General features: G+C 45.5%; 1 protein-coding gene and 1 long non-coding RNA gene across 4 annotated transcripts in view; both read left to right on the forward strand.

The window, feature by feature from the left end:
• Positions 1–12,656, forward strand: part of LOC310838313 — a 437,762-nt gene that overhangs the window by 168,624 nt on the left and 256,482 nt on the right. The gene's annotated exons all lie outside the window — the stretch shown is intronic.
• Positions 1,276–12,656, forward strand: part of LOC310837197 (adhesion G-protein coupled receptor G4-like) — a 60,760-nt gene continuing 49,379 nt past the window's right edge. Inside the window, exons 1-6 of one of the 3 annotated variants that reach the window (XM_083723243.1) lie at positions 1,276–1,419; positions 2,291–2,432; positions 5,460–6,083; positions 8,616–8,687; positions 10,539–10,994; positions 12,482–12,576. In XM_083723243.1, the coding sequence (XP_083579369.1) occupies positions 2,339–2,432; positions 5,460–6,083; positions 8,616–8,687; positions 10,539–10,994; positions 12,482–12,576 (1,341 nt within the window). In that variant the 5' untranslated portion in view covers positions 1,276–1,419; positions 2,291–2,338. Of the gene's footprint in view, positions 1,420–2,290; positions 2,433–5,459; positions 6,084–7,965; positions 7,994–8,615; positions 8,688–10,538; positions 10,995–12,481; positions 12,577–12,656 lie in introns of those variants that run through there. The other 2 variants (XM_083723244.1, XM_083723245.1) reach the window with 2 other exon arrangements.

Consider the following 12,656-nt stretch of genomic DNA (forward strand, 5'->3'; position numbering starts at 1 on the left):
TTTACTGGCCGAGGGAGCCGGCATACAGCTTCTGGGTCATGTGGCCAGCATGACTAAGCCGCCTCTGGCGAACCAGAGCAGTGCACAGAAACGCCGTTTACCTTTCCGCCGGAGCGATACCTATTTAACTACTTGCACTTTGACGTGCTTTCGAATTGCTAGGCTGGCAGGAGCAGGGACCGAGCAACGGGAGCTCACCCCATCGCGGGAATTCGAACCGCGACCTTCTGATCAGCAAGTCCTAGGCTCAGTGGTTTAACCCTCAGCGCATATACATTTGCCTAATAGATGCTTTTTGTAAACTTTGGCTTGTTGGCGAACGGCACTGCAAAATTCAGAGAAGTGCAAATATGAGAAGAATGGGTGTGTTTTGGTTATCACATTGTTTCACTTTTTAAAAAAATAATATTTATTAGCAGTTTAAAGATAACAAAGAAAAAGAAAGAAAATTAAACAAGACAATACAATACATTACAAAAACAAAAAACACTACATAAAACATTGAATTAACAAAACAAAACAAAACAATTAAAAACACATCCCATAATTTCAATATCTTATCTTTCATTCACTTGTTTCAGCGACCTCCTCACACCTCCCTTTTTGTATTCCACTTCAGTTAACTGTTTCAGCAATTCCTTTCCATCTTCCTCTGTTTTCTGTCCTGTAATTTATCTTAACATATTCTAACCTTATTTTTCCCTTTAATGCATTAACAATCTATTTGTACTTAATTCCTTATAACATTTCTGCTAAAGCCATATAACTTCATTCCGGTTATCACATTGTTTCAGAAAGTGTGAATTTGGCAACTTTGGTTCCAAACATGAGCTGAATTTCTTCCCCTCCTCTCATCCCTTGGAGAACTTCTGACTTGGTGCTCTTTAGTTTCACAGTATCTCTGATCCATGGAGCTAATTGCAGGTCAGCGTCACACAGAATTACTGCATTTTTCTGTGTATAAGACGCCCTCCATGTATAAGACAAGCCCCAATTTTAAACCTAACTTTTTGGTAAAAAAAAAACCCTAGTCTTAGACACGGAAAAATATGGTAATTCTTATCTTTAAAATCTCGGTAGATAACAGATAACTGCTACCCATAAAATTGGGGGAGGAAATGAGCCCATAGTTAAAAAGCAGAGTGAGAGGGAGGACAGGGAATGGCAGCAAGTGTTGTAAAATATAAAGTGGGCAGGGCAGATCTCTTGGCCTTTACATCTCCTGCCAGCCTATAAGGGGAAGTCCTTCTTCACACTGGCAGGGAGGGTCCCATTTGCAACACTCAAGCGGCATTGAAATTGTCTTTCTGCAAAAAAAGGGAAAACACAAATTGGCAAGTAGCTCATTTGTATGGCCTGCAGAAGGGACTAGAGCTGGCAAAATAACACAGGAGATCTTATTAGCGGCTTCCTTGTTAGGTAAGTGGTCTTGTTTTTGAATCTTTGCAAAGTGTCTTGTAATGAATTCATTTAGACACGAATGAATGAATGAATGAATAAGCGAGTCAAAAATCTGCAAGAACTTGGTTAAGGAGAATATTATAATGCAAGGCTGCTGTTGACCTTATGTTCTTACCCTAATAGCCTTAGACCCTTTAGCTCAGGGGTCAGCAAACTTTTTCAGCAGGGGCCCGATCCACTGTCCCTCAGACCTTGGGGGGGCAGACGGACTATATTTTAGGGGGGAAATGAATGAATTCCTATGCCCGACAGATAACCCAGAGATGCATTTTAAATAAAAGGGCACATTCTACTCATGTAAAAACACCAGGCAGGCCCCACAAAAAACGCAGAGATGCATTTAAATAAAAGGACACATTCTATTTAGCTCAAGGTGGTCTACACAGGCTATGCATTTCTTTCTTTATAATAGTATTTATTAAGTTTGCCATTTTAAGAATCCAATAAAAACCACATTAAAAACATTCCAAATTATAATACAATCAAACAGTCCAAATTGTACGCCAAATTATAAATCTTTGGGTGACCTCCCATGCTCTGGAGGTCGAGGAGCGATGACCTCATGTAGTACTGCATTTCTTAATTAGTCCGCATTTCTAATCCACATTTCCCCCAAATATACACATTTCTGTACATATAGTTTGGCTGAAGACGTGCATTGCAAAAATTGAGTTTTGAAGGTTAGCTGTGTTTTGGTTCTAGAAGTGTGAAATGGGTGTATCCCCCTTAACATGCACAAGTAATCCAGTTTCGCCAAGGGAGCTTTGATTTGATCCAGAATCGAGCAAGCCTCACCTCTTCTTCTTCCGTGTGTCCCTCACTACTCCAGAAAGTGCCTCGTGTAATTCCCTTCTGCCTTTCAAAGCGTGTCTAGACGATGAGAGGGCGAATGCGGAGTTTAGACGGAAGTTCTTCAGACAAGATCCTCTGCAGCCTGGTCGTCATTCTTGTGGGCTTGTTCCTTCTGTCAGGTAAAGGTTTTCCCAGTGCTTCTGTTCATTTGCCTACAAATTCAGGAGTACGAGGGCCCGTTCACTATTAATATACTTCTTCTTAACTGTATTCCAGTTCAACAATTACTTCGATAAAATACATCTTTGGTGACATGCAAATGGCCTTAGATACCTATTAGGTCCATAAATTACCATATAACATATACAGTGGTACCTCGGGTTACATATGCTTCAGGTTACTTACGCTTCAGGTTACAGACTCCGCTAACCCAGAAACAGTGCTTCAGGTTAAGAACTTTGCTTCAGGATGAGAACAGAAATCGTGCTCCGGCGGCACAGCGGCAGCAGCGGGAGGCCCCATTAGCTAAAGTGGTGCTTCAGGTTAAGTACAGTTTCAGGTTAAGAACGGACCTCCGGAACAAATTAAGTACTTAACCCGAGGTACCACTGTACAGTCACACCTCATGTTACGTTTGCTTCAGTTTGTGCGTTTTCAGGTTGTGTCCCGCGGCGACCCGGAAGTACCGGAAAGGGTTACTTCCGGGTTTCGCCGCTCGCGCATGTGCAGACACGCAAAATGACAGCACGTGCATGCGCAGAAGCGGAGAATCGCAACCCAGGTTGCAAACGGGCCTCCGGAACGGATTCTGTTCGCAACCAGAGGTACCACTCTATTCAACACAAAAAACAGCAACAATTTGTTGTCGACAAAGGACAGCTGGACATATGAAGGGCCCCATTACCTTCAGCAGCTTAGGGCCACATCAAACCTAAATCCGGCCCTGCCTTGCAGTGTTGTAACCTGCCCTGTGACCTTAGGGGATCGGGTGGGAAATGAACAAATGAATAGTAGTAGTGATTAATAATAATGAAGAAGGGATCCTGAACCAGATGGGCCGCAGGGCCAGTGTGGTCTAGTGGTTAAGAGCGGTGGACTTGTAATCTGGTGAACCGGGTTCGCGTCTCCGCTCCTCCACATGCAGCTGCTGGGTGACCTTGGGCCAGTCACACTTCTCTGAAGTCTCTCAGCCCCACTCACCCCACAGAGTGTTTGTTGTGGGGGAGGAAGGGAAAGGAGAATGTTAGCCGCTTTGAGACTCCTTAAAGGGAGTGAAAGGCGGGAAATCAAATCCAAACTCTTCTTCTTAAGCAACTCCAAGCTTTCTCCCTCCGGTGGCTTCCAGCTGCCTCCGAGTGCAGAGGCAGACCAGAGGCATCCTGGGAAGAAACCATGAAGGGGCTGAGTCTCCTCCGTGAATTTGTCCAACCCCCTTTTGAAGCCATCCAAGTTGTCGACCATCACTACCTCCTGGGGGATGGAATTCCATAATTTAACTCTGTACTGCATGAAGAAGGACTTTGTGAAGGAATGATTATTTTTATGTTTTATTTATTGGATTTATATACCTATACCCTCAGGGCGGTTCCCACAAAAGGATCACAGTATCCCCTTGATCATTTTTCGGGGTGCCCTTTACTGGACCTTTTCCAAGTCCACAAGACCCTTTTTGAGACGAGGCAAACAGAACACAGTACGGTGGTACCTCGGGTTATGAACTTAATTCATTCGGGAGGTCCGTTCTTAACCTGAAACTGTTCTTAACCTGAGGTACCACTTTAGCTAATGGGGCCTCCTGCTGCCGCCATGCGATTTCTGTTCTCATCCTGAAGCAAAGTTCTTAACCCGAGGTACTATTTCGGGGTTAGCGAAGTCTGTAACCTGAAGCGTCTGTAACCCGAGGTACCACTGTACACAGTATATTCCAAAAGGGGTCACATCATGGATTTGTAAAATAGCATTATGAAAGTGGCAGTCAACCTGTTCATTGGGCCACCCACTATAACCCCAGAGAGTCTCTTTCCTGGTCCATCACCTCCAGTTCAGAGTTTATGTGAAAGCACTTTTTTTTTTTTTTTTGCACTTCAGTCACTACGTTTGTATTGTGCAACTTTTTTTATTTTTCATTTGTTATGCTTTATATTTCAACTGTCATGGATCTCTGTAAAAAATCACTGGCTGCCCCAGAACACACACACACACCAGCCAGGTGTGCTCCAGATAGTTTACATATTTTATTTAAAAGGATTTATATAGTGCTTCATCTTAAAAACATCTGAACGGATTGGGGCTGTACTGACTGGGGCTGGTGCAGGTTGCTGGTCGATGAATTTTAACAGGGAGAAATGTAAAGTATTGCACTTGGGCAAAAAAAATGAGAGGCACAAATACAAGATGGGTGACACCTGGCTTGAGAGCAGTACATGTGAAAAGGATCTAGGAGTCTTGGTTGACCACAAACTTGACATGAGCCAACAGTGTGACGCGGCAGCTAAAAAAGCCAGTGCAATTCTGGGCTGCATCAATAGGAGTATAGCATCTAGCTCAAGGGACGTAATAGTGCCACTGTATTCTCCTCTGGTCAGACCTCACCTGGAGTACTGTGTCCAGTTCTGGGCACCACAGTTCAAGAAGGACACTGACAAACTGGAACGTGTCCAGAGGAGGGCAACCAAAATGGTCAAAGGCCTGGAAACGATGCCTTATGAGGAATGGCTAAGGGAGCTGGGCATGTTTAGCCTGGAGAAGAGGAGGTTAAGGGGTGATATGATAGCCATGTTCAAATATATAAAAGGATGTCACATAGAGGAGGGAGAAAGGTTGTTTTCTGCTGCTCCAGAGAAGCGGACACGGAGCAATGGATCCAAACTACAAGAAAGAAGATTCCACCTAAACATTAGGAAGAACTTCCTGACAGTAAGAGCTGTTCGACAGTGGAATTTGCTGCCCAGGAGTGTGGTGGAGTCTCCTTCTTTGGAGGTCTTTAAGCAGAGGCTTGACAACCATATGTCAGGAGTGCTCTGATGGTGTTTCCTGCTTGGCAGGGGGTTGGACTCGATGGCCCTTGTGGTCTCTTCCAACTCTAGGATTCTATGATACATTCAGGGCACTGGCTTAGGGAAGGCTAGGCTATGCAGCTGATGGATTGATCAAAAAATGTCCTCATTCTCTTCTCTTATTTCTCTTGCTACCCATGTCATGAACAGAAGCTGCTTCTCTGAAAGGGAAGCAACTGGTCCTGTCTGGACAGACACAGAAATACCCTTCCTTGGCCGGCCGCGTTTCCCGAGCCTTGCGCATATTTACCGTGTGCATCTATCTGAGCAAGACTAATCAAAGTGTGGGCACTTGGGTGGCCTTTTCTTATGACATCAGCAGTTCCTCCAGAGACCCCAAAGATGTGGAGCTGGCTTTGTTTGCCAATAACTATACCCTGCAAATGTCCCTTTTCGGCACCCTGGTTGATTTGGGGGAAGATATCATGGTCCCCAAGATGCACCAGATGTGCTGTGTGTGGGATGGGAAGAAGAGCTTGCTCGAGGTCTTCCATGATGGGGGCAGGATGATGAGCATAGACCTCCCTCACGTCAGGCGCAAGCAACTGAGGCCTCATGGGACTTTTGTGATTGGCTGCCTCCACAAGAAGCAGGCTGAGGACATGGTTTCGCCCTTCCGCTTCGTGGGCACCCTGCATTATTTCCAAATGTGGAGTTCCGTGCTGGAGGAGCAGCAGATGAAGAAGTGTTCCTCTGGAGATGTCGTTAGCTGGGAAGGCGATTACTGGTCCTTGAACGGCGCAACACTTGAGTCCGACCATCGCCAGGATTGCGGTGAGTATCATGCCAACAGAGCCTGCGCAGGAGCCTCCTCCATCTTGCTTGCGCCCATCATTTTGAACAATACGTTTTCACGCGCACACCCCAATGTCTGAGTCTCAGCAGACCCCAGGGCTGCCTGGACTCACCCAGGTTTCAGTTTCCTCGGAATGAATGTTGGTGGAGACTATGGTGTCTTTAGGGTAAAAAAGGTAAAGGGACCCCTGACCATTAGGTCCAGTCACGGATGATTCTGGGGTTGCGGCGCTCATCTCGCTTTATTGGCCAAGGGAGCCGGCGTACAGCTTCCGGGTCATGTGGCCAGCATGACTAAGCCGCTTCTGGCAAACCAGAGCAGCACACAGAAACGCCGTTTACCTTCTTTCCAGAGCGGTACCTATTTATCTACTTGCACTTTGACGTGCTTTCAAACTGCTAGGTTGGCAGGAGCGGGACCGAGCAATGGGAGCTCACCCCGTCGCGGGGATTCGAACCGCCGACCATTTGATCAGCAAGTCCTAGACTCTGTGGTTTAGCCCACAGCGCCACCTGCGTCCATCTTTAGAGTATATGGTGCTATTTGCCCATAGTACGGGGTGAGCTCCCGTTGCTCGGTCCCTGCTCCTACCCACCTAGCAGTTCGAAAGCATGTCAAAGTGCAAGTAGATAAATAGGTACCACTCCAGCGGGAAGGTAAACGGCGTTTCCATATGCTGCTCTGGTTCACCAGAAGCGGCTTAGTCATGCTGTCTGCAGACAAATGCCAGCTCCCTCGGCCAGTAAAGCGAGATGAGTGCCGCAACCCCAGAGTCATCCGCAACTGGACTAAATGGTCAAGGGTCCTTTACCTTTACAACCTGAACATGGGGTGGAAGGGCTCACAGCATTAATCCTGCAGTGGATCTTGTTTCCCATGAGATTCCCAGGGAGATCCTCAAGCCACAGCTTTGGGTCCAGCACAGAAAGCAAGACAAGCCTTTGTCTCTCCAGCTTCCAGCATCAGCCAAAACACTCAAGCACAGACAGCTTTGGCCTCTTGTTCCTATCCTAGGATGTCTGGTGGCATGCAACCAAATGCTTTGTTATCTAGGGGTTTGTCTGCACTGGAGCTGAAAGTAGATTCACACCAGCCTGCCTCCCCATCAGTGCAGAGGAATTTCCCTTCCCATGCCAGCACTATCCCAGATCTTCCACCCTTTAGAATCATATCACAGAATCATAGAATTGTATGGGATCCCAAACACCCTCTAGTCCAACTTTCTGCAATGCAGGAATCACAACTTTATTGTGGGGCGGTTAATCCTTGGGAAATCCAAAATGGCCAGGATTTTTTCAAAACCCTAATTCAAGCTGGGTGGGGGGATGAGCCTTGGGACGAAACTAGGGTGGGGTGTACATCACTATGTCAACGGGGAGAGAGGCCAGTGCAAACCCACCTAACTCCAGTGTGGACAAGTTCTCTGACTAAGCTTTTGAGTTCCGGGTTGGAGACAGAGCGGTAAAGCTTTATTTATTAATCTGCCGTGCGAAATCTCTGCTGTGGCGTGTGGGAACTTCTGCAGAAGCTATAAATTTCCTCCTTTGCCTTTTATGGCTGTTTTTGACAACCTGAAATTTATGAAAAGCTGATAGTACCTGGAACAGATAATGGGGAATGAGGAGAAAGCAGGAGAACAACAAGCAGGTGGCTGAGTTTATTGGAGCGCATGACTGGCCAGCAGATAAGAGCCCCTCTGAGGTCCTGTTGCTGTTCACCGAAAGGCAGCTCTGCCCTTTCATGAGCATCACAGGAAATAGCCCTCAGGGGACTTGTAGGGGGTTCAAGCTGTGGGATTTTATTCCATCTCAACAACTCTCTGCCATAGAAAGCTGTATTCTTGCCCCACACCTATTTAATCTATTTTTGAATGACATGAAACATCTAGGTAAAGGTAAAGGGACCCCTGACCATTAGGTCCAGTGGTGACCGATTTTGGGGTTGCGGCGCTCATCTCGCTTATTGGCCGAGGGAGCCGGCGTACTGCTTCCGGGTCATGTGGCCAGCATGACAAAGCAGCTTCTGGCGAACCAGAGCAGCGCACGGAAACGCCGTTTACCTTCCCGCCGGAGCGGTACCTCTTTATCTACTTGCACTTTGACGTGCTTTCGAACTGCTAGGTTGGCAGGAGCAGGGACCGAGCAACGGGAGCTCACCCTGTCGCGGGGATTCAAACCGCCGACCTTCTGATCAGCAAGTCCTAGGCCACCCGCGAAACATCTACCTGTTGTGAATGGCCGTCCTCCTAGTTTAGGACCTAAGGCAGTTCCCATATTTTTATGTCATATTTTTTATGACACTGTCCTCCTCTCCTGCACCAGAGTTGGGCTCCAGAGATATCTAAAAGCATTCTTTCATTAACCTATTACTCAGACTTCAAGATCTTGGTATTTTCAAAGAGTTGGCATCCATGTGAATGGTGTATTGGTGAACCCTGTCTTTATTCGTATTTATGCATTTCTCAATCTTGTATTTATTCATCTCTGTGCATTTCTCCCTCTTTTCAACAGGGTCACGTGACTTTAACTATACATCTTTAGCTCCACCACTGACAAGCAAAGCCCCTGACCCCTCAGTCACAGGTACGTAGCGAATAGAATGGGGTGGTCCGGGTTAAAACCTTGCCTCATGGGCAGCTGGCTCTGGACAGGGAACCTGTGGCCCTGCAGGTGTTGGACTCCAACTCCCATCAGCCCCTGCATCCAGCATGGCCAATGGTCAGGGCTGATGGGAGTTGGAGTCCGGCAGCATCTGGAGGACGGTGGGCCCAGTCCCAAGTCCTGCTTTACAGGGAGGTAGCAGGACCCTGGCTGGGTCTTCTTACGTTTATTTGCTAAATTTATATCCACTTTTTATTTATATCACAAAATACGTTATATACCAATTGATTGTAGTAAAAGCATCATCATCATCACTGTCTCAAAGCTGTTGAATCACCCAAGGTAGCTAACAAAAATGTATATAATAAATAATAAAATTCTCTTGATAATATTCTCCTCTCATCAGTTATCACAAATTTTAAAATGCCCAGTTTTCTAAGTTGCGTATTTCTCTTGCCTGGCACAGATAAAAAATTGTATCGCTCTCTGAATGCATTATGTAAAGATATCAGATTTGAGTGGGTTTTGTAGAGTGACAGAGATGACATGTATTTCAAGATGTTTTTCCCACTGGAAATGCTACCCTGGAAGCCACAGTTATCAAGGACCCCAGTAGAGCTTCTACCACATTTCCTATTGAGCCTCCTGAGACTCAGTGAAATCCGGAGCCAACCCTGATGTGGTTGTAACTGTGCCTCTGTCTTCTTTAGCAACAACCTCTAAGTCTGCAGCCACACTTCCGGACAATGGTCTTCCATGAATCTCTTCTGGGACTGTTCCTTCATGGGCAGGTGTGGGGGACTCCCTGGTCCTGAATGGGGTAACTGTGCCCCTGAAGGACCAGGGGCGCAGCCTGGGAGTCATTTTGGACTCACAGCTGACCATGGAGGCACAGGTCAATTCTGTGTCCAGGGCAGCTATCTACCAGTTCCATCTGATACGCAGGCTGAGACCCTATCTGCCCATGGACTGTCTAGCCAGAGTGGTGCATGCTCTGGTTATCTCCTGCTTGGACTACTGCAACACGCTCTACGTGGGGCTACCTTTGAAGGTGACTCGGAAACTACAACTAATCCAGAATGCAGCAGCTAGACTGGTGACTGGGAGTGGCCGCCAAGACCACATAACACCGGTCCTCAAAGACCAACATTGGCTCCCAGTACATTTCCAAGCACAATTCAAAGTGTTGGTGCTGACCTTTAAAGTGCTAAATGGCCTCTGTCCTGGCCTCTGGCCTGTATACCTGAAGGAGCATTTCCACCCCCATTCAACCCAGACACTGAGGTCCAGCTCTGAGGGCCTTCTGGCAGTTCCCTCCCTGCGAGAAGTGAGGTTACAGTGAACCAGGCAGAGGGCCTTCTCGGTAGTGGCACCCGCCCTGTGGAATGCCCTCCCATCAGATGTCAAGGAAATAAGCAACTATCCTACTTTTAAAAGACATCTGAAAGCAGCCCTGTTTAGGGAAGCTTTTAATGTTTAATGCTGTATTGTGTTTTTAATATTCGATTGGGAGCCACCCAGTGGCTGGGAAAACCCAGCCAGATGGGTGGGGTATAAATAATAAATTCTTATTACAGTGGTACTTCTGGTTAAGTACTTAATTCATTCCAGAGGTCTGTTCTTAACCTGAAACTGTTCTTAACCTGAAACACCCCTTTAGCTAATGGGGCCTCCCGCTGCTGCCGTGCCGCCGGAGCACAATTTCTGTTCTCACCCTGAAGCAAAGTTCTTAACCCGAGGTACTATTTCTGGGTTAGCGGAGTCTGTAACCTGAAGCATCTGTAACCTGAGGTACCACTGTATTATTATAATTTTATAAAACCAAATGGACAGTGTCTCCTTCCAGGTCTGATGAAGCCACACCCAAAGCAGAACCTACAGCATCAACAGCTGATGGGGTTCCTTCTAACTCTTATGTGAAAATACCAACCTCTGACAGAGATGGAACAACACATCAACAGGAGTTGACTGCATCCACCTCTCGACCCGATGGAGCTACCCCTCCGGGCATCGCAACTCAACCCACCTGGTACATGCCAACTTCTCATTATGCTGAGACAGCTCCCAAAAGCACCTGGACTGTGCCCACCTCCAAACCTACCCAGGTTTCTTCAACCTCTAGATACGATGGGACGACACATCAGGCTTCTGAAACCGTATCTGTTCCTCATCTCACCAGTACAAAACTTATCACTGAATCGAAAGCATCAACCATCAATATAAATGCCAAGACCACGCTGGAGACTTTTTGGTCTACACCAGCACCCACAGGAACCATGCCAGATCCAGGTAATAGATGGGATTTCCATTAAAACGTAATGTGGAAGCAAGATATTAAGTTTACTGCCTGTTACACAATTAGAGAAACCCAGATGAAGATGATGTACAGGTGGTATATGACTCCCGTCAGACTAGCCAAAATATACAAATTAAAATCAAGTAAGTGTTGGAGATGTCATGAGGGAGAGGGAACAATGTATCGTGTGGGGGGATGAGGGAAAATTAAAAAATTCTGGAGCAGTATTCATGAAAAATTTAAAAAATATGTCTAAAACATCATTTGAGGAAAAACCAGAAGCCTTTCTATTAGGCTTAGTTTCAAAGGACATCCCTAGTGACAATAAAAAAGTGTTTTTATATGCTACAGCTGCTGCCAGATTGCTAATAGCTAAAAATTGGAAAGGGGACAAGATTCCATCAGTAGCAGAGTGGCAGTACAAGCTTTGTGAATTCATTGAATTGGCCAAAATGACAGCAGCTATTAGATTCCAGTCAAATCAGAAATTAGGAAAAGAAGGGGAATGTGTGGAAGAATACATGACAAAACATTGTTCCAAAACAAATTTATTGATATGCATTGACTGAAGTTCGTAAAGTTAAGGTTAAAAGATGAAAAGGGATTAATGGGGAATATGTAAATAACTTTTTTAAACGCAATATTAAAGGAATGAAAAACAATGGAAGCTGAGCACAGGTGGAGGGAAGTCACAACAGAAAATAGATGATAGATGGTAGATGATAGATTAGATAGATAGATAGATAGATAGATAGATAGATGATAGATAGATAGATAGATAGATAGATAGATAGATAGATAGATAGATGATAGATAGGTGCTGTTGAAATGGAATACGCAGGATGAAATGGTGAAATCAGTCATGATTAAGTGGGCACAAGACATTGGTCATAACATTATGTTTGCTGACTGGGAAAAGTTGTGGACCACCGGAATGAAATTTATGGCATGTAATGCCCTAAGAGAGAATATTATGAAAATGATTTATAGGTGGTACATGACCCCAGTCAAGCTTGCAAAAATTTACCACTTGTCTGATAATAAATGTTGGAAATGTAAAGAAAATGAAGGTACTCTCTTTCACCTTTGGTGGACGTGTCCAAAGATTAAGGCATTCTGGGAAATGATATATAATGAACTGAAAAAGGTATTTAAATATACCTTTCTGAAGAAACCAGAGGCCTTTCTCTTGGGTACCGTCGGCCAATTGGTGCCAAAGAAGGATAGAACATTCTTTATGTACGCTACAACAGCAGCAAGAATACTCATCGCAAAGTATTGGAAGACACAAGATCTACCCACCTTGGGGGAAAAGCATACAGAAAGCCACCATCTCAGGGCATCAGCCACAGCTTTGCATTCAGCAGATTAAATGCCCTCTTCCCAAAAAATAGCTGTGTTCCCCACAAAGGATGATGTGTAGGAAAAGTCACTTGCGAATTTCAATGCGGATGTAATTCTCCTTCCTCTCTTGTTGCAGTAACGTTCTATAACATCCAGATGAATTTCTCTGTGTTCTCCAATCCTCCAGAGACATTTGATTACTATGATGTTAAGAAGCTCTCAACAAAATGGGTGAGTACTAATTCCTCTCTTGCCCATCCCTGAACACCGGTTTACATGTTAGCAGATTATAATCAATTCCACTGTACAGA

Source organism: Podarcis gaigeae (genome assembly GCF_964106915.1).
Source record: "Podarcis gaigeae genome assembly, chromosome: 2".
Classification (NCBI taxonomy): Eukaryota; Metazoa; Chordata; class Lepidosauria; order Squamata; family Lacertidae; genus Podarcis; species Podarcis gaigeae.